The 22,543-nt window shown below is 40.0% G+C and overlaps 1 protein-coding gene across 1 annotated transcript in view; it reads right to left on the bottom strand.

Moving 5' to 3' along the window:
• Positions 1–22,543, bottom strand: part of grm1a (glutamate receptor, metabotropic 1a) — a 50,423-nt gene that overhangs the window by 4,840 nt on the left and 23,040 nt on the right. The window contains exons 4-8 of the mRNA XM_084737398.1: positions 13,244–13,479; positions 10,961–11,207; positions 9,189–9,357; positions 6,806–6,932; positions 1,644–2,580 (exon numbers count right to left, since the gene is read on the bottom strand). Of these exons, the coding sequence (XP_084593524.1) occupies positions 1,644–2,580; positions 6,806–6,932; positions 9,189–9,357; positions 10,961–11,207; positions 13,244–13,479 (1,716 nt within the window). The remainder of the gene's footprint in view (positions 1–1,643; positions 2,581–6,805; positions 6,933–9,188; positions 9,358–10,960; positions 11,208–13,243; positions 13,480–22,543) is intronic.

The following is a 22,543-nucleotide window of genomic DNA, read 5'->3' as shown; positions in this document are numbered from 1 at the left end:
TGTCCATGTGTCACTGCTGTGGATCTCAAAAAAGTTATATGCAAGTCTTAAATCTAATTTAAATGTGAGAAATGTATACTTAAACAACCACTGACATATTAAATCAATCACAGCGGAATGTCCCACCTTTAGTTGTCTCTTAATATTAACTTAATTTCATTGATAATAACTCATTCTCAGGGGGAGGGGGATGTGCCATATAAATAAGTGTTCACTGCTAACTGTTTCTATCAGTGTGTCAATTTAATTTTACACAGATTGAGGTACAAGAAAGTTAAAATTGGATCATTAACGTCATGCATAAACACTCAAATGTTCTTGTGATATCATTAAAACCTGCATGTTATCTACAAATAAGTGGTACATTTATTAGGGATGCACAATAATATTGGCACGTCATCTTATAAAGTCTTTAAAATGCAGTATCAGTATAGGTCCAAAATAAACATTTCTGCCAATATGACAGGCCAATAAGATGACACCAGAGGTGAATAAGTCTCAAGCCTTCAAGTCCCAAGTTACTGTGGTGACAATCAAGTGAGTCGAGTTGAGTTCCTGCTACAAGTTAAGCAAGTCAAGTCATTGCTCCAGTCAAGCAAGTCACAAGTCAAGTCATAAAATTCTGATGATCTACCCCAGTTTTCACATCTGAGTCAGTTGAAGACAGTGGTCATGAACAGTTAAGTTTTATTTTCAACATTAACGAAAACTGTTGCAGCTTTACACCTAATAAATTTTAGTGATATTTGAATCCAAATTTTATTACTTTTCGACTAACTTTCTCCATGATAGCCGCCTCATGCATTGCCTCTGCCGGTCTGCTGCGTCCTCACTTGTTAATTACACTGGGCACCAGATGTCTGCGCCACAGTTTTGATCTGTGTTTGCTGATTTGATTTGATTTGATTTGGTCCACTTCCCATGCTTTTTATGCTTCTACCATGAACAAGTAGACTATGTAGTTAAATAGTTTCTTTTGCTGTTGTCTTTCTTTCTTTATTTTGTTTTTATAACATGCCAAGGCGCTGCTGGTTGAATCCCAAGCACTGACTAGAGCAGCCGTTATCAGCTCTAGTGGATATGGTGCAGCCTGTTGAAATCAAGTCATTATGTTCGTCAGTGCTCGTCAAGCAAGTCTCAAGTCCTCAAATTTGTGACTTAAGTCTGACTTGAGTCTAGTCATGTGACTCAAATCCCCACCTCTGGATGATCCTTATATGCGTGCAGCACAAGTATGTCTGTGGTGTCGAGGTTTTTCTGTGCCGAAATCAATGACAAAGTTGCCATTTGCACGTGAGGAGAAGTCATTTGTCATTGTATTTTATGTCTCCATCTGCCAGTGGGTCATCACGATAAGAGTAAGTATAATAATATGCGGAGAGACTTGATGTTCTCTGTAATTAGGTGGAAGAAAATATGTGCATACATCATTATCAGCAGCCGGCCAAAATGAGTTGGAAAATAGCATGTTAGATATCAAGAATAATCCAATATCATGCATCCCTAACATTTACAGTTTAAAAAATGCCAAAAGATCATTGCATGAATTGAGTGTTTAGGCATTTTACTGTTGTGTCTCTACCCAGCCATCCCAGGAAACAACATAGACTCTAACAAGACAAACAACGGAAAATATTACTCACTTGGCATTGCCAGATCCAGGCTTCTTCCGGCGGAACATGTTGAGGAAGCTGTTGCTCCCACACTGAGCCGCAGACTTCCCATCCCCAACGTGCATTCGCACCACATCAGACGTGGTGAAGGCGCTTCGGACGTTCCTCTCTGGTTTGGCAATGATAATGTACATCTTAGGCGTGAACATGCAGCCCAGCGCCACTGTTACACTCAGGCTGACAGAGAAGGATGTGGTTATGATCTTGTAGTTTGAGCCAAAATAGATGGGCACAAAGGCCAACCAGATGATGCAGGTCGTGTACATTGTGAAGGCAATATATTTAGCCTCATTAAAATTGGCTGGGACGTTCCGTGTCTTGAAGGCATAGTAAGTGCAGCTCATAATCAGCAGGCCGTTGTAGCCCAGTGGCGCCACCATGCCTACGTTGCTGGTGTTACAGATGAGGTAGACCTCACGTATGCTCGGGTAGGACTTGATGGGCTCGGGAGGCTCCAGGATGATGAGCGTGATCTCCAGAGTTAGCTGCACGCTGATCAGCATAAAGGCGATGATCACCTGGGCCCAGGCGCTCATGAAACGGGGCTTCCTGGTGCAGATCTTCTTCTTGCTGCCTGCCAGAATGCGGGCAATGCGGTTGGTTTTGGTCACCAGAGCGGAGTAGCACATAGCAGATGAAAGGCCCACCAGGAGCCGCTGCAAGTAGCAGGAGGCCACTGTAGGACGGGCAATTAGGGTGAATGGACAGATGTAGCCCAGGAAGATGCCAGCCAAGATGATATAACAGAGTTCTCTGCTGGAGGACTTAACCACAGGCGTATCACGGTACTGGATGAACACAAAGGTGACAAAAGAGGTGATGAGGATGCCCACGCAGGAGAAAACCACGGCCACTATCGATTCCACATCTGCCCAGTCAAGATACCGCAGAGGCAGGGGCTGGCAGCCTGGGAAGAGCAGAGGAGATGTTGGGTTACTCTTTTGCGCTGCAGCACACATTTCTGAATGAAAGGTACAATAAAACAGGTGAAAAGAGCCAATGAGCAGGCAGAGATGCAGAGAGATTTGGAGACACAGGGGAAGCCAGGTGTGTAGCAGAGCTCAGAGTCTTTCAAGATGGCCTAAAATCGCTCAGGCACTCATTTGCATGTGTCATCATACATATCCTAAAGCTCCAGTTCTGTCAGATTTCTCTCTCGTTTTCATGTTATGCCAAGTGCATACGTGCAAAAACGTGGGTATGTGTGTCAGCTCTGTCATCATGCACTAGTTGCACACTTGTCATCCAACACGCGGAGTAAGTTTGTTGAGCTTAATGGGAGAAAACTGACACCCATAGACTTCCCCAGCTTAACACTCCATAAATTACATGCTGCTGCTAATAGCATTACAGTCATCGCCATCACAAGCAGGGCTGTGCACAGAGAAACCCACATCTGGCCTGCACTGCTTACTCCCAATATGTAAAAACATGAGAAATCTGAAAATTTAAAGGAGCAATATGTAGCAGCTACTTATACACGAATGAGTACTGCAGTCCAAACAGCAAGTTAGAGCCACAGACAATATATTAACTAGGTTGAATCCCCGTTTAATGTAGAAATAAGTAATATATTTACTGTAATAAAATGAGTATGTCATCAGAGATCAAGGAAACATGTTAAGCTGAAATAATCACTACTCTAGCAACAATGCTACGGCCGTTTTGTCCCATTTTGAAATGTCTATTCTGGACTGAGTTAACTGTTTTTATGCATCCACTTTACCTTAAGTAGAGTTCAAATTAATGCTGAATGGTCACCGAATGAGTAAGTGTCGGCTTATGAGTCATAAGAAATCATTCATAATATTTTAAAAGGAGCAGATGTGTATAATGGTTAAATTTAGCAATACATGTTACTGGAGTCTGGCAGGCAGACACTGCACTCCAACTCCAGAGTGTGTATTTTCAGAGCAGTGGGCTTTTGCTTTTAGGATAACGAAGCATTGCTTTACATCGAACTGACAGTTATAAACAGCTGATCAACTTACAGTGTGGGACCCTTTGTCACTTGTTTTTGTCAAATGTTAATGTTGCACTTGTCTTGCGCTTCTGCAGTGTTTCTGCAGCTGGCCTGAGCTTTCTCGCATCAGGAACTGCTATACTTGATTTTCTACGTGCTATTCTACATACTATTGCTCCTTTAATATACAATCTATGGTTGAAGTGAATTGTTTCCTCCTGTTCCTTCCTCCCTTGACTCAGGAAAGCTCAAGCAGGCTGCAGGAACACCGCAGGAGCGCAAGACAAGTGCAACATTATCATTTGACAATAACAAGTTACAACTGGTTCTACACTGTAAGTTGATCAGCTGCTTATAACTGTCAAGTCGATGTAAAGCTAGGCCTGTTATCCTAAAAACAAAGGCCCACTGCTCTGAAAGTACACACTCTGGAGTTTGAGTTCAGTGATTGCCTGCCTTCTGCCTGACAGACTCAATTAACATATAGCTCAATTTAACCATTGAACATATCTGCTCCTAAAAGATGACTAATGATTTCTTATGGCTCATAAACAGACGCCTATGCATTCGGCATTAATTTGAGCTCTAATTAACGTGAAAAAGGCAAACATAAAGCAGAACAGAAATTTCAAAGGCGGACAGTGTGGCTAAATGTTTCCTTAATCTTTGATGGCATATCATGGTCATTTTATGATAAATTACAGTCAATATATTTACAGGTTTCTCGCTTAAAATAACCAAACTTGTCGCCTCAGGAAGCCTAGATATTTTCAACACAAAATGTGAATAAGAACGTATCAACCAGTTGTTACACTGAGGCATTATTTAAAAGCACTCCTGCAAAAGCAAACTGAGCTACACTTGAGGGGAAAGTGTCTGAAGTGCTCTGCAGTGAACTGTTGCTTGTTTTCTTTTGACCACCCACCCAGCTTAGCTTGCCGAGGCATCAGCCACACTGCGTGCACACACAGACAAGGGTGGCAAAGATGAAATGCACATATCTGTATCTGTTCTTACACAATCCTCAAATCCCACATTCCTCTAAAACCTACAGTATGCTGTCATATCTAAGCTCTGGGAAGACCTTTGAATAATTCAGAAACAAAGCTCACTCTTCTCTGCTGCTGTGCATTTTCACAAATTCACTTTAAAGAGAAACAAGCACCATGATAAAATTGTTAAAAAAAAAAATAATTGTTTTTTTTTTAAATCTTGCCCTAAATGAGCAAATGAGTGAACATATGGACAGGGCAACCTCACGCTATGAATAGGATACCAACTCTCTCTATTAGTATTCTCCAGATAGGGACATGTAATGAGAGTGAAGGGAGAATTTCTTCCTCGACAGACTGCTGAAATGTATCCCCAAGCCTCTCATGGCAGTAATAGGATTTTACACCTGGGAACTGAGAGCTCCTCTCAACTCTATAAATCGCTGTCAAAACAACCACTGGGTCACAACAAGGCAAAGAGCAGGGAGGAGGGAAGTGAGCACTGTCACTTTTAGGGGGGAGGAGTGTGGAGGTTGAGGAGAGAGAGGGGTCATAGGACCCGGTAATGAAGAGCATCAGCGAAAGGAGGTGTCAGGGTGTGAAGCTGGAACAAGCTATGGGGGGAGGATGATTTCTGACAGAATAAAATAGTCCGAGAGAAAGGGCTTGTGCTGTTTCAGTGAGATTGGTGTTACAAGACATAAACGTCCTGACAAAGGAGCAGCAAAATGTAGGTGAGCTTGGAGAAAATGCACAAAATGATTAAAATAATGTGCGAGTTGGGTAAAGGGATCATTTGGATCATTTGAAGTGGGGTTGTATGAGGTACTTACCAGTAGTCAGTGTGTTACCAATAGTAGATGCCAGTCAACATGCCCCCAGTTTGGAAATAAAGATGGATACGCAGTGTAGGAAGCCAAGCAATATACTACTGTGGACAGGGTCAGCAGCAAAACAAATTTTACACCACATCAGTTTAAGTATATGCTCTATTTAGAATATTTTCATCACATTATCTTGCTGTCAGACAGCCTTTTCTGATAAGAAACTGGCATTATATATGCTAAATAATGCTCTCGTCAAACCAACCAGACTTCATGGACAAAATCAGTTTTACCTTGCAGAACTCAGGAGTTGCTGGTCTATCGCTGCCTTGATCGGTTGTGTGTGTTTGCGTTATGTGTTATTGTGAAATAAGGTTACTTCAGATTCACTGAAATCACACAATCACACAAACTGACTGACTAACAGACTGAGGCAGCGGGAGACTTTTTTTTTTTTTTTTTTTTTACTATTTTTGTAAAAGGAGCCTGGTTGAGCGAGGCAGAGCGATATTTAGCTCATATCGTGGTAATTTCCCATCTGAAAAGGCTGTCTGACCGCAGGGGGACGCCCAGATGTCCTGAACAATTCAGGACAGTCCAGAATTACAAGCAGCTGTCCAGATTACAGAGCCCTGCCCTTTATGTCCCAAAAATAACCATTATGGTCATAATAATATTAATCTGTGAACATATTCTGACTAAATCACATATGTAAGCTATAATTCTTGCTTTTACTTACTAGAAAATGACTGCATCATTTTTATAAAATATGTAAGTGCATTATTGATGTTTTTGTCTATTGCACTGGTAAGTAAATAACAGATTATTTTTTCATTTGAGTTGTTTTAACTAGATGACACAGAGTGTAGCTCTAATGAATGTGTTTCAAACATACCTGCTGTAAAGACAGGCTCTGTGTTGTCTGTGTCATATCAACCTCAGAATCTACTGATCTTCTGACTCTGATTTGCTGATGTTACTTTAAATAATTTTTTACATTTTAGTAATGCTGACATTATTATTATTACAAACTCCCCCTTCCTATATTTCTCCCACTCTCAACTTGTCACCCTGATGAGTAGATGGACATTTGTAGGTGACTAAAATATGTTTTGCTGCTGACCCTGTCCACAGCAGTACATTGCTTAGCTTCCTACACTGGTGCCCCTATTGCCTCCCCAAAACTGTCAACTGTAGGTAATACACTAACTACGGATAAGTACCTCATACAACCACACTTCGAATAACCCAAACTACCCTCCCTTTAAGGGATAGGGAATAGGGAGTAAGGATGAACATTGTTCATAAAAACAAAAGTAGATCATCTCGGAGTGTCTTGTTTTGTCTTCCTACCTGCTAGGTCATCATCTGGCCACCATCCCAGCTCACATGCCTTGCAGGTGAACTCATCCTGGACGTACTCATTGTCCTTGCATGTGGTGCAGATCCAACAGCAGCTCACCTCGCCCTTCCTAATCACCTGCAGGCAGAAAGCCCAGACATCAACACTGAGGGGGTCACAGACATGTTAGTAGCCAGTCACAACACTGATCAAACCATGACAAGAAGCACAAAGCAACCTAAATAAGTAATCAGCATCAAGGGGATATCAAAGACGAGGTTATGCTGGTGCCGTTTTTTTTCTTTCCTTGAGCCCCAGACATACTGTTTATGAAACAAGGCCAGCTGCTTTTACATTCTGCTCCCAGGGAAGCTGTTACCAGAACTGTGATATGTAAAGCAGGGTGATAAGTGGGGCAGGAAACAAAGCAGATCGAGGGGGAAGCGTGAGCAGCCAGGAGAGAGGATGCACCCTCCCTCAGGGCGTCTTAGTGTATAGCTAGACTGAAAACAATCAGCTCCAGTTCAGGCAAATCAGGGCATTTCTTCAACCTGGGCTCAATACCAGTTTGTATTATTTACTGTCCCAAATTGACCTTTTCCTCAGTCTTCTCCTTAAACTTTGTTTTTGATATAATTTAGACTGATTAGACTTGAAATCTCATAAGTAATTATGAAAAGCACAAGGATTTTGGTTTTTTTTGCTCAGGACCCTTTTCAATCGTGTTTAATTAGAGAAAATGTGCTTGTAAATTCTTTTCTCCTTCACAAAGCCTTTCACATAATATTTAATTGATGAAGCAGGATCCCAAAATGTAGGGCAGAGTAACATCCTGAAAGTTTGCTTGCCAGCTGAGATGTGTTGGATGATTACCAAAGAGAACAAACAGGGAGGGTCAAAATCCATGGCAAGAATGGTGCATCACGTCCCAGCAGTGACATAGTTACCAGTAGGAAAATAGTTTTTTTAGAGCACGGGGGAAATACCATCTCTGTCCGAACTGATCACGCTCCCTGTGCTTGTTTTTAGCTGTTGGTGTTGTTGCAGGGATGGCAATGCCATAGCTATTCATGTTGCTCACAGGATTATTGGCGATAACTCTCTAAGACTGTAGCATTATTGTATAAATCTATTATAAAACACAGATCTTGCTTACATTTCTATATTGTTTGAGACTTATTTCTAGAATTTAAATCCAAAATTATACAAAAAGATAAATAAAGAGCGTGCGCATAATTTTACTTTTAACACATAGCTATCTTAACACTGACAAAACAGCACTGAAAATGTCATTGTTATAAATGGTTAGGGTTGTGCTGAATTAGGGTGCAAGCACCTTTTTTTGGTCCAATTCAGGCGCTGCCTACCAGTGCCTCTAAAGCTAAATTGACATGTTAAATCTCATGTGCTTAACATGCACAAAAAGCTGGACTGGACCCCTAAGCTAAAGGGGTCATTCCTATCTTACCAGGGTCCTATGATTCAATGGTCCTGTGTTACCAAGATCATACATTCCCAGGGTCCTGTATTTCCAACATTCCTTATGTTCCCCAGGTGCTATATTCCTAAGGTCTAATGTTCCCCAGATTTATATGGCACATAATGGTTATATTACAAAGAGTCCTATGTTCCTGCAGTCCTATATTACCAGGATCTTATGTTACCAGGGACCTATGTTGCCAAGGTCCTACATTACCAGGCTCCTATGGTCCAAAAGTTCTATGTTACTGGGGTCCTATGTTACTAAGGTCTTATGTTCCCGATATATGACGAAGGGTCCTATGTTTCCAGGGACCTATGTTCCCTAGGACCTACACTACCAGGCTCCTATGCTCCAAAGGTCCTATGTTATCAAGGCCCTATGTTACTAAGGCATACATATATAACACATATAACACAGATATAGTGTTTTTAGACATTTAATTTCAAATGTTACATATTATAGCTTTAAGTACAGCACCAGAGAGTAGTGTGGCTGTGTTTTTGTGAGACTTTTTAAACTAAGACAACTTAGAAAGAGCATTCTTTAACAAGGACAAAGCTATCCCACTTGTGTTGGCATTCTGGGAACTGATAAAGTACCAGCTACTTTGTGAAACTCATTGTATGTGACTGCCTAACCAATCTCATTTATTTGTTGCAATAAAAAATGAGCTACTTAGAACAAAATCAGTGTTAAATTAGCTCTGCTGGTATTTACTTATATAAACACTGGCACAGGGTAGAATTAACACTTCTCGATCGTTTTGGACCATTCCCCCAGAGTCACACAGCAAGTTCTCCACTGTTAATGACTATTGATTTTTCAGACTTCAAGTTTTTCAGACTAAATTAAGACTGTCAGAGTTCACTTAACGCCGGAGAATTTGCTCTAAGGAGGATCGGAGTGCCTACCTTGATCTGTCCTTTGGAGCAGGGTTCGCTGCAGACCGAGCGGACCATGTCGCTGCTGTTCAACCACAGCTTGTAGTCATCGATGCTCAGGATGCCCTCATGCCAGGAGCCCACATTTATGTAGTCATAGCGACCATCACCCACACTCTGTAGATTCATGATGTCATACCTGGATGGACAGAGGGAGGGAAAGTTAATGTCATCCCACTGTTTAAATCAGGTCATTTTAGCATATTTACAAACTGTTGTCCTATATTTGCTCTACCATGTTTTCTTCTTGAGAAACTCATATTTGAAAGTTTAAAAAACATTGAGAGCAATATACTATATAGCCATCAATGTAAATTTTTGAAAAAATGCTTGTTCATAAAATCGGTACAGCCTCAGAGGATAAAAAAAAATATATCTCAATGCATCTCAGTCCACAATGCAATATTTATCACAAAACAAAGAAAACTTACAACTTCAAAAAATGTACATTAGGGAAAAACAAATGTAATGCACTGCATTTTCTGTGTAAATTTTTTTTTTCTGCTTTTAACTAGGGAAGTTTATGATGAATCAATAGATTAATTGCTGTTAAGGATTCAACAAAAAAAAAAAACGAAACGACAAACTCAGCTGATATTTTGAGTAGAGTTTGTTCATTGATAAATCATTCTTGTATTTTTTTTTCTTTTTTTAATGCTTAATTTATTCTAACATTATGTATTGTAATGCAGTGTGGGCTGCCACATGTCTCATTTGTCTCAATAAGATTTTACTAATCCAAAAGATTTTTTTCATCTAGTCATCTTTTCAGAAAATACAACCTGCTATCAATCTTTCTTTTAATGTGAAGATATACCAGACATATGTGTTTATGTATAAATATGCACACTTAACTCATGTCTTACATAGTGCTGTCCAGCTTTTTTACACATTGAATATTTGGAACAATCAACCTGCATCCCTACAATCAACATCTACATTATCATTGTTCAAAAACATCTGAAAAGGCCACTGATTAGCAAAGATTTGTAGCACTTTTTAGATCTCATTATAATGCATCGCAACTTGCAAACATACGTATTTTGTATCACTGCTCAGACTTGACATGTTGCATTATGACTATTCTCATTTATATATGGGGTATCTTCATAAGCCTTTTTGGTTGCCACCCTCTCCTGAACAATGTTCTGACTTTTTATTATTCTTGTCTTTTATATAACATATTTTCTATAACGTGCAAACAAACTAAACTAAACTAAAGATCAGAGATGGAGAAAGAGCGAGGAGGTAGATATAGGAGGCGGGGAGAAGGTGAGAGTGACAGGTAATTTAATGATAACAACTCAGCAGCTTAGCAAACCTTTTTTTCTTATCCAAAGTCATTTAAACAGCTTACAACCCTATTAGTGTGACATCAAGAGCTCATGACAGTGCACACTGTGGCCTCATTTTTATACTGAACCAGGATGTGCTCCACCTGACCTCCAGTTGACGGAGGAATGACACGGCTCTGTTTTCTGACTGTCAAATGCTGTCTGTTGGACTGCAGAGAGATGAAAGTGGCTGCCACAGCGGACAATCCACCGAATCTGTTCCAGTCCAAACTAATTACATCCTTTGGTGCTCAAGATTGGTGCCCACATGTGTGCATGTGCATGCGTGCTAATGAGCAGGCAAGTGTTAGATGGTAGAAATTCAAAGATTATAACCATGTTGATGAGATGAAATTTCCATTTTTCTGCCTTCTTCTTACATTCTTGCCACCCTCCTCGTCTTCTTACCTTCCTGGGGTGTCTCCGTTCTCATCAAAATAAATCTCCTCTCCCGAGACTCCTCTGAAGGACGTCTTCAGCAGGTAGTCCAGCAGCTTGCTGCCATCGATAGGGTCCATGGCCTGACAGAGCCCCGTCTGCCCTGGGCACAACTCCTTGTGCATATCATGGAGGCCGTGAGCCATGGCATAGATGGCATTGATGACAAAGCCCATTTTACTATCCTGAATATAGTTTTCATGCAGACTCTCATTTCCTGTTAAAGGTGGAAAAACAGAGGGTATCAAAAGGATGGAAGAATTTGGGGTTTCAACTGAAAAAATAATTCTTGTTCGCCTGGTGTTTTGTGTGTTGTTAAGAGCAATAGGAATAAAAAATCTGTTGTTTTCCATAATGCATGACAGCAGACATGAGGAATTTATTGCAAAACAGAGATCCCTATTTTGCAGCGAACTATATTACAGTTCAAGGAAATCACAACATGATGTCCAGCAGCTCAATAGGAAACAGACGTGGAGAGCAACCTTTCACTGGGAAAATCCCAAGGCTGTGGAAGCCATGTTGTACTTCACTGTAAGCCATCAAAAGTCACTGTCCTACAGTCAAACCTTAAAGGGACAGTCCACATAATTTGAAGTGGGTTAGTTTGAGGCACTCAACAGTTAGTGTATTACCTACAGTAGGTTGTGGTTAGCATGCCCACAATGTGGAGAAGCAGAGAGGAATACCAGCACGGAAGCTAAGCGATGTATTGGGTCAGCAGCAGCAATATGTTTTAGCCGTTTAAAAAAAAGACCCACTTAAAAACATTAATATCAGTTTAAGTTTACGCTATATTTAGAATATATTCATTGCTTTACCAGGCAGCCTTTTCTGACAGGAGATCACTCTCTCCAAAGGCACTAGACTCCCTTAGCAAAAACAGTAATTTTACCATGCAGATCATCAAAGTTGCTTGTCTACCATTGGTCTCCCTCTTTGTTCATTTGTGTTTTTGTGTGACTTTGGTGACCTTTTAAAACACCAAAGTCACACCATAACACAAACTTGCTTCGGTTCTGACAGCAGTACTCCAGCTGCTTCCCCAAACTTGGGGCGTGCCAAGTGCCATCTACTCTAGGTAATACACTGACTATTGATAAGTATTTACACAACCACACTTCAAGTAATCCGAACTATCTCTTTTATGTTTTGGAGGATGGAAATTTTTAAATAAAAGGAGAAAATGTTTCATTTGTTGCAGCCTTGTATGAGGATATTTCTTCAAATACTTAAGACTGAATTTACATTTCTCTTTACTTACTTAGACAGTGCATTTAAAATATTGATATTCGTTGTCTTTGACATCAACATGCACATACAGTAGAAAAGAAAAGGTGTGATCTGAACACAGCAACATCTTTTTCAGGTGTTTCAGTGGTTCAAGTGAATAGTCTGTGTGCTGGGTGAACCATTCCTTTGTGCAACTTTTTCAAAGTGTAAGGCCGTTTTCTTTTTACTCCTCATACAATATAAACAAGCCCAGTGCTCCGCATCCAAGCTTGACTGATGCAATCCTCGCTCTGTCCGTGAGCCTGATCCGATACCGCCAGGATCTCGCCATTTGACTAAATTGCGGTTTTAAGACATTACAGAGAGTGTTGTGTGAAAGAAAACATCAGTCAAGCTCTTCCTGTCTCGGATGAGTCGAATGCTGACAGAGTGCAGGTGCAATTCTGATAAAAGTCATCACCAAAGTAGTGGCTAGAAAAATGCACTTACCACCTTGAAGGTCTTTGGAATAAAAGAGGTATACAAAAAAGTGTGATACAGAGAAAGTAAAAAAGCAACTATGACTGCACTGCTCTGAGATAGCGACAGTCATCACAAACCACTAATTGATTTTACTTATCATTTGATTAAAAGCATGCTGAGCAATTAATGAACTTTAATTGGAGTGGTTATTTGATTACTTTTTTTATTTTACATTTTTGATTGGATTTGTGGTGAGTCATTTTGGATTGTGACTTAAATGCTTTTAACAAGTCAAGAACACAATTTACCATGATCACCTTTTGAGAGCAAAGGGAAAGAATATTCAGGGAGAAAAACAGAGAAAAAAATAACAGTTTGTGTTATTATTCATGAGTTTTGCGCTCAAATATAACCCCCTTCTCTTGCTGAAAGCATGAGAGAATAGAGGATAATTTCTGAGAGCATCATGAAAAATAAAACCTTGCCTATTCATTTGTCACAAAAATCACTTCTTCTATTTTTAAACAAATAAATATAAAATTATCTGTGGTCACCCACCGGAGCAGACTTTCTTGTAGTTCTTGTTCTCCTGTGGGTGGCCCGGCAGGCGGCACTGGAAACGGTACTGCCAGAACTCAGAGAACCAGGGGTTCCTGGTGTTGGTGTCCAGGCGCAGCTTCAGGTAGTAGTCATCGAAAGACTTGACTACCTCTGATTGCAGCTTCATGGTGATGCCTCCCTCCGCTTCCTGCTCGTAACCCTCCACGACCTCGTAACGGTCTGCCCATCCATCACTGCAAAAGCAAGAGAGAGAGAAGAAGAGGCTATAATCTTACGATCGCAGGGGGACCAATAAAAGATTATGAAAAAGATTTGAGTAAGAATTAAACACTGTCATAATTTAGAGTGAGAGACACTGCCAGAGAGTGATGACACTGACAGGCTTTTATACTGGATTGTTGTACATGATAATTTACACTTAACATGCCCATAAATGTACTCTCAAGAGCAGAATCTTTGACGCTACAGTAATTTCATTTCACACAATGTAAACAAAACAGGTACCACTGATGCAGAGGGACATGCCAGTAGAGGTGTTCAGTACAAACATCTTAATCATCAAACTGAACTGACTATTCTGAATCATCATTGTCACTGACCCAACATATAGCTTTTAGCAATAAAGCTCACGTTAGTGGTAACCAAAGGCACCAAGCACTTAGTTCCTTGTTAAACATTCATTAAAAGACCAAAAAAGCCAAAGAAACAATCATGATGTAATGTCTCCAGTGAGCTATTAACCTAATGCTGCTTGCATAGGTCTGGTTTGTTTTGTAATGAGCATGGATGGATTAGGCCCATGGAACCAAGCGGTCAGGTGGCAGAGAAGCAAATCAACCAGAAAAAGACACAAAATGACCACGAAGAGACAAAAATTATCACAAAAAAGGCGCAAAGAGAGACACAAAATTACCACAGAAAGACACATAACATGGTGATAAAGAGGACACAAATAAACAAAGACATATAATTACTACAAAGAGCGACTTCTTCAAAGTGACATAACTTCTAGAAAGAGACGCCAAACAACCACAAAATGAGTATAAAAAGTTGCAAATGACTGCAAACAACAACTAAGTTGTTTTTGTGTCTCTGAGATTCTAAATTATGGTTCAGCTGCAACATGTGGTTCAGCTGCATCACATCATTATATTTCTTTTTCAGTCTGGGGGTTTGGCTTCTGTGTAGGAAGGGTGGAGGGTCTTTTACATGTCCATGTGCAGGAGGGATGCATTGCTTCATTATCTATCTGTGGTACTGAGGTGGACATAACACCTGGACTGGACACTGGCTGAACTGGCTCAACGTTGCCACTGTACGAACGACGATGAGTTCACTGGTCACTGTGCTGAAGTGTGTTGACTACACTGCCATTGACTATTAATCTTTAAAATGAACTGAATGACTCATATCTGTTAAGTGTACTTTCCAGCTCTAAAGTGATCTCTGGATTGTAGAAGTACGGAAGCCCTGAGAGGCAAGTGAAAAAAAAATCTGGTGATCCATTTTCTATCCAAATAGTTCTCTCTCCTGTGTTTCTGACTCAAGAACAGGTGAAAAAAGAGACGTTTTGCTAGGATAATCTTCCTAAGTTCCGTTTTTCATCTTTGTAACAAGTGATTTTTTTTATTTGCAGGTTCACTTTTCTCTCTGCGCTGAAAACGGACCTGCACAGATGCCCTTTGGACATACAGAGCAGCAGCACAGCATTAAAAGCATTGCTGAATTAAAGGCTGAATTTCACGTTTTGCATGCCTCTACCCAGATGGAGACTAATTGGAAAGTTCCTATCAGACAACAGCAAATGTAATGACATAACATCAGCGCTCAAGGCCCAAACTCCAGGTCATGTGTTCTTTTCATTTAAATAATGGGCTGCCACTACAAGTATAGGTAGACTACAGCCGCAACTCTTGTACATCTTAAATTAGTGTGGCAGCACTGTTCAGAGGCTTATCTTCAGTCCACCACAGCAATCCTTAATTTAAGAGGATGGAAATCTCAACAATAGTGCCTCAACCGTAATTGTAGGCTTTACACAATCCCTCCAGCTCGCTTTTTTGTTTGCTTGTGTAACCCTCTGCGCAAGAATTTCTACCCCACCAAGCTAATTTGGACACGCAGCTGGCCGGTGGGCTCTGAGAGAAAGAGAAAACACCAGTGAAGGGAAAAGCAAATTAACAGATAAACAGCAGCGCTCTGAGCTCTGCTCTTTCTCTAAATCCGAGCTAGCTGTATTTCACTCTGTGTCTCTGTATCTTTAATCTGGGCTCCGGGCTGCTGCCTTGAAATACCTGTGCTATTGACAGCTACACACCAATTAGGTATGGCTCGCCATGGAACCAATTACCTCGCACACATGGGATGTTCAGGGTGATGGATAGGACATGCGTGTGTTCGTGTGCAGGTCAAATTTTCTGACCTTTATGTCCACAATTACCGTCAGTCAAGAAAAAGGAGACATTCAGCCAAATTTGTGAGAAAGTAAGGAGGAAGGAATGAAACTGCGGTGATTAAGGTACAGTATATACCTTCTCAGGCTAAAGGACATATGGATTCCTTCATTTTATTGGGCAGCCAGTATGGAAATTAACTGGAAAATAAAGCCCAGAAGTTGTTAAGGTGTCTGCAGCTGACCCTGACATCTGTCTCCTTGATCCTGCCGTCTCCCTACCAGCGATCACATGTCTAAAGGTCAGCAAACTGCCCACTCTGCCTCAAAAATATACTGGAATAAACTAGTACTAGTATCAAAGACCAGAGGTGGAAATTTAATGGGTGAGGCTGTCACTGTCAGCAAATCCCATTACAGTACCAAAACCAACAATGTATTAGTTCATTAGTTCATTCATTTTATGACTCAACATCAACTTGATGGTATGTTAGTGATCATCAAAGAGGACCAAACAAACTTCAGAAACCCCATGTCTCTGGTAAAATTACTTTTATTTTGTGACATATGTAAGTGTAAGTTGTATATCCTGTAAATTTGTGGATTGTGGGTGAACTTTGATTGGCTGTCAGTGTTTCTGTCATTCATTGCAATTTCAAAACTAATTATATTACAAGTACAAATGCATACCTAGTCCAATATAACAAGTAACGTAACTAATTACTTTTGATACCAAGTAATAAGCACAGTAATATTACTTTCTAAGAGAGTAGTAAGTAAAATGTAACTTCCTGAGTAACTTGCCAACGCTGGTTGTAAAAGTGTTGTAACAAATAACAACTGATGCTGAAAAAGGGTATTTGTTTTCTTCAATGACTGGTGATGAATGGTGTTTTATAAGGCCAGTAACCATTAAATTATACATGAATACTTCTACTGTCTGCGACAAATACTGTTAAAGACAGGAGCTGTGTTGGGTAACAGCGAGAGGACAAAATCACAGCAGTATGGTCAACATAACAACATAACCCACGTCTCATTCTTTGGGTAAGGAAATCTGCCTGTTTGCTGTATATAATATAAAAAAAATCAGTTCAACTGAGTCATCGCTCTAATTGAGTTAGGAGTCAGAAACACGTGAAGTTCATTAGTCCAGGTCACATTTCCTTCATTCACTCCAAGTGAATACTGTCTCTGTCCCTTCCTCTCTCTCTCTCTCTCTCTCTCTCTCTCTCCCTCTCTCTCTCAGTGGATGTAGTACAGATAGAGACAGAAACACACACACACCCTTATAGATTTCAGTGCACGTGTCTTCCAGCTGTTTATCATAAACGCTCCTGACCTGACAGGGTAACCGCATTTAATGCAGTCTATCCAATACAATTCAGTGTTTAACATATTTGTTATAACAGAACAGCAGAAAACAGATTGGGTTTTAGATAAAGAAAGAGAACGGAGTGTTCAACCCTCTGCATGAATAATGCACGAGGCATTGGAGACATGCTTGGCTGTTTCTCACAGTGGAGTTTGTGATGAAGTAAAATGACATTCTCTCTTCTCGCCCCTCTCTCTCAGGATCGTGCTGTCTGGCAGAACTCCAAACAGCTCATCAAAACTCTCGGGGGCCATCAGAGGGACGCCTAATGGGACAAAATCTGATTTAATGTCACCTCAATGTTCCGCAGCTTCACGCTGCACATCGGAAGGCCCATTATTACATAACCTGAGTCAGATCTACCGGAGGAACACCTGTTTAAGCAGATTAAGGAGTCAACGCCGTTCAAGGATGTTATTAGTTGTTGTACTTAGAGACAGACAAGGCAGCAGGCCTGAGCTACAGAACAGAGCAGGCCAGATGTGGTTACAATTTAAAAATAAATCCCAACAATCATTTCAACTTTTAACTTAAGAAAGATGAGATTCTTTTAGCACAGTTTCAAAAGACTTAGAAGGCGTAGAAGCTTATTCTGATCTGCAACCTCTGAGAGGAAAGATGGTTGTCTTGGTTAAAGGAGCACTGTGTTGGATTTAATGGCATCTAGCAGTGATCTTGCAGACAAATAAATAGCCTCAGCTCCCCCTTTTAAGCATGTAGGATAAACTATGGTGATAAGAAAGAAAAAAAAACTATGTATAGACTCATATAAACACAATCCCTTTCAATCATCACTCATGACTCACTTGTGTGTGGCGGTGGCTGTATCTGCAGAGGCGCCGTCATCTTTCTGTATTTCCTTAGTGTCTCATTATTTTTGGGGTGCCTGGGACGCTTTACCAACCCAAAACATTGTTTTTAGACGTCCTGGAAATGAGAGTCGACAGGCAACTGTTTCTGGTGTATTTAAGACCAGCTCTGAGAAATCCTACTTATTCTACCTTATTCTGTTTTTAATTTTTATGTCATTGTTCTGATTTGCCCGTTTGTGATCAGATGACCTTATTGACTACTAAAAGATGCAGATGAAAGGTTTGGGTATCAATTCGAATTGTACTCAGAACTCAATTATGATTTTAAAACTAACTAAGTAGGCCATGTCTTGTAGTGCATACTTAAGTATGAGTTAAAGCACAGCCTTAAAAATCTGCTCATAAAAGTACAAGTACCGAAAACAATTACAGTGATTTGAGTATTTGTAATTAGTTACTTCAGCCCCTGAGAATATGGGGGTGGGAAGCAGATCATTCCACAACCTGGGATCCAGCACCTCATTTCTCCAAAAGCTGCAAAGAGCAAGTTGCAGTTTGCATCATCAGAGATTTGTGTCTGACACTTCACCACACGTACGACCCATGCATCAGCATGCAAAAGCCTGCGTCTGAAATTTGTGAGCAAACTGCAACTGCAACCATTCGTTATTCAGTCTCTGTCAATCGCCTCTGTGAAACAACCCGCGTGACAGCAAAAGCTTGGTCACTGTGAGTCATTAACACAACCAGGAGCCCTTGTTATATAACCCAAGAGGCCTAGTGGACCTATATATGATTGGAACCTCATTGATATCAGTATGGTGGAGACAAACTGTGTAAGACCTTAAAAGTAATTAAAAGGAGTCAATCCTAAATTTGACAGGTGGCCAGTGTAGCGAAACCAGCACCGGGGTAATTATATGAAAAAGCTGTGCAGTCTAATAGTTAGATGCTCAACCTTCCACCTCGATTTTCTGCCTAAGACGTTTTAAGGTGGTATTATGTAACACTTCTATTTACTGCTAAATAACCTGGCGCCCAGTTGACATACCATGAGTCAGACCTGTGATTGCACATCTGCAGACAGGGTCACAATTAAAAGACACGTTTATTTGGGGCACACTAGATGTAAAACCCACAAGACTGTAAGTAAATTTAATTTCTCTTTTACCCCCAAATCATAAATGCATTTAATGAATCATTTAAGTCAGTATTTATCTCTGCAAGTAAAGTCAGCAGCATGCTATTCCATCAATGCCATATGCTCAATAATGGGGACGAGTGTATTGTGATGATTTACTGAGACTTGATGATGTGTGGCATTGTTTAGAGGAGCACAGCATGCCAGCAGCTGGATAATTTATAGAGTAGTATACAACAGCGAGTAGACTGAGAGCTCCCTCGACTCTCCCGGATGATCTAGTTCCAGTTTGATAGCACATTTGTATATTTATGAAGCCATGAATTAATTGGCAGGGCAGAGATTTAATCACATGCGCTGTTTCCCCTGGAGGATGAATGGGAAGAGTTACTTTAAAAAGAGGAAGGGGAGGATAGGGGAGTCGAGAGTTTCCTAATTGCTCTATGTGAGTGTTAAAATAAAAGTTCAGGTAGTTAATAGAAAAACTTTTAATCTGTCTGTCGTTCACAGACCACTAGAATGTCAACCGGTCTAATTAAGAGAATTACATTATTCTTAAAAGTAAAGTCATGCTTTAAGTCTTTGATCTTAATGTAATGCGCGCACACACACACACACACACACACACACACATTTGTCTCTCTTTCTCTTTTTCCTAATTGCTTATCTATTTCATTTCAGTGGTGGAAAAAGTTCTCAAGTCTTTATGTAAATGCAGTGGTGCAAGAAGTATTCAAAAAATTTGCTTAAGCAAAAGTAGTGATATAACACTACTTGAAAAACTATAGAATATAAATACATATATAGAATTACAAGTAAAAGTCCTATGTTTAAAACGTCACTTACTGTAAGTAAAAGTAGACAAGTATTATCAACAAAATGTGAATACAGCTGTCAGATAAATATAGTGAAGTACAAAATGCAACATTTGTCTCTGACATGTAGTGGAGCAGAGGTGTAAAGTAACATAAAACGGAAATGTATAAGTAAAGTACAAATACCTCAAAAAGGTTCTTAAGTACAGGACTTGAGTAAACACTTAGTTACTGTACCCTCCACTGTTGCATATACATAACTATAAGTAATTGCTGGCAGAAATATGTGCTTAAGTATCAATAGTAAAAGTACTCATAATGCAGATTGGCCTTTATCAGAGTTATTTGATGTTTAATAACTCCTAATAATTAAAAATTTCAATAAAACAAGTTATGTTGCAGGAGAAAATTTCTGTTCCAAATGGATTATGTGAGAAGGTGTCAAATATGGCAGCCAATTAGCAGAGGAATAGTCCAACTAACCAGTGAAATCTGTCAGGTTTTTGTTGTGACAGCGGCTACTGGATCATAACAGCGCCAAAACCAGGAAATGAAGCAGGCAACAAGTGCAACAACCCAAGCTTTTACTTATGTTTTACTCATCTTAAACCATGTCACTAAATATTAGGAACTGTTTTCTTTCTACTGACGAGAGACTTGTGTTCATGACAGTGCTGGATGCAAACATTAATGACATCCTCCTCGGCTGAGCTGAAACCTCGCCTGCAAGAGTAGATGCACACTTCCTTGAGCACAGTGATACAGCTGGCAGGTGTAGTTCGGCAGAAAGAAAATAGTGCCTACGTGAAACTGCTCACAACAGGGTCTGTGGTTTATCTCGAGTAACCGGGTCATGATGAAGCTTTGAGCACCACAAGCTGAGTGCCATCTAGATCCATTACACTGGAGAGAAGGCAGACCATGTATGTTTGATTTTGTGTTATGTCCCTTTAAGTATGAAAAGTAAAAGTGCTCATGATGCAGATTGGACTCTTTTACAGTTATATTACTATTATTTTTATTGACGCACAAAGGTGTAAACAAGATTTTACAGATTTTTAAAGTATCTACTCTTATTACCTTTAAAGAGATTTGAATATAATTTTATTATCAAGATTACCTGTGATATTTGAAAATGAAACATTTGATCTGACTAATTCTTAATGATTAAGAGACTTGATAAAACAATAATTAAAAAAAATAATGTTTCAGCAGAAGATTTCCGTTACAAAACTGATTTTGTGAGGATTCTGAAGGTGTAAAATATAGCAGAGGAATAGTCCAAGTAACCAGCGAAATCTGTCAGGTTTTTGGAGAAAGTGACAGCAACTATTGGCTTACAACAGCATCAGGACCAGGGAATGAAACAATCGACAACAACAAGCGCAACAACAAACCTTGATTTAGGAAGTTTTTACTCAAGGTAAACTTTATCACTGATAACCTAGTTTGTGAATAGCTTACAGATGCATCATGAATGGTTGAATTAAGGAGACAAACAACTACACTTTGATGCACAGACATGGTTTGGATCAACATAGCAATATGCAAAAACCATATGTGCACTGCTGACAGGTATAGGCTAGATGCACTTCTTGTTGTGTTTGTCATTGCATTGTGGTCACTTGCACTAGGATTTTAGCTATCTTGCTGCATATTCTTTGGCCAAATTCAATTAAAAACTACATTTATATTATATATATAACGTGCTGTGTCAAATACAGTGAAGTAAACACAATATTTCCCTCAGATATCTAGTGAAATAGTGCACAAGTATAAAGAGGCATACAATTAAAATACTGCTCCAAATAACAGAGTACTAAAGTAAACAGCTATTTTCCAACACTGCTCTCTTTAACTTCACACAACAGGAGCTCTTCAGGGTAATTTTTTTTTTTGTTTTCTGTTCTACATCTATCTCCATGCTGGTCCCACAACATACTTAATTAATTCCAAACTGCTCTGGCAGTGTTAGAAATGTTCATACAGGGGCTGCTCTCCTCAGCTGAACACTAATGTTCCAGCTCCAGCTCCCTTTATCACTCACTCCCGACTCTCCCATTCTCCTCCATGTCTCTTATTTCCGTGTAACTCTGGAGTTAAAACTGGAGTGGTGGTGGTGGCTTGTTAGCTAGCTGGCGGCAGCAGCAGGACTCTCTTGAGGTGACACAGAGGACCCCGGGTGAGCCGGGGAGCCTTTAAAAGCCCATCCAAGCTGCTTTTACTTATTCATCATGCCCCAGTTTGAGTTGGGAGATCAGTCTCTCCTCTACATTGACAGGGAGCGCTGCTGGGAGAAAATCCTTTTTGCTCTTTACTACCAAGGGACGTCAATTCACTACTAAACTCCACGATAAATTCTCTGTATACAATATCAGCAGTAGCAGTGACTGATGGATGACAAGATCTTATTATCAGTTGTTCAATTTTATATAAAGCCATGACGTAAGGTTAGTTGGAACACTGATTCTCCTGATGATCCAACAAATTTTTAAGATCCACTTCTCAGGTTCACTTTAAAGAAGATATAGGTTCCATGACATTTTTTTAAGTACACTTAAAAAACACTGTAGCCTAAACAGGACTGCACTGTAAATAGGATTGTATCCAGTATCTATTATCTAATACACATTTTGGCAATACCCATTTTTTAATGAGAAAAATATGTGTAAATGCTCAACTTGGTATGACACCAAAGACCTGTCCACCAGTCACATTTTGCCTGGTCAAGGTATGAAAAGTACACGTAGTCACGTTCTGCA

This window comes from Lutjanus erythropterus, chromosome 15 (assembly GCF_056507025.1).
Source record: "Lutjanus erythropterus isolate fLutEry1 chromosome 15, fLutEry1.hap2, whole genome shotgun sequence".
Lineage (NCBI taxonomy): Eukaryota > Metazoa > Chordata > Actinopteri > Lutjaniformes > Lutjanidae > Lutjanus > Lutjanus erythropterus.
The sequence above is the reverse complement of the archived record's forward strand: the minus strand, read 5'-3'. Positions and strand labels throughout refer to the sequence as shown.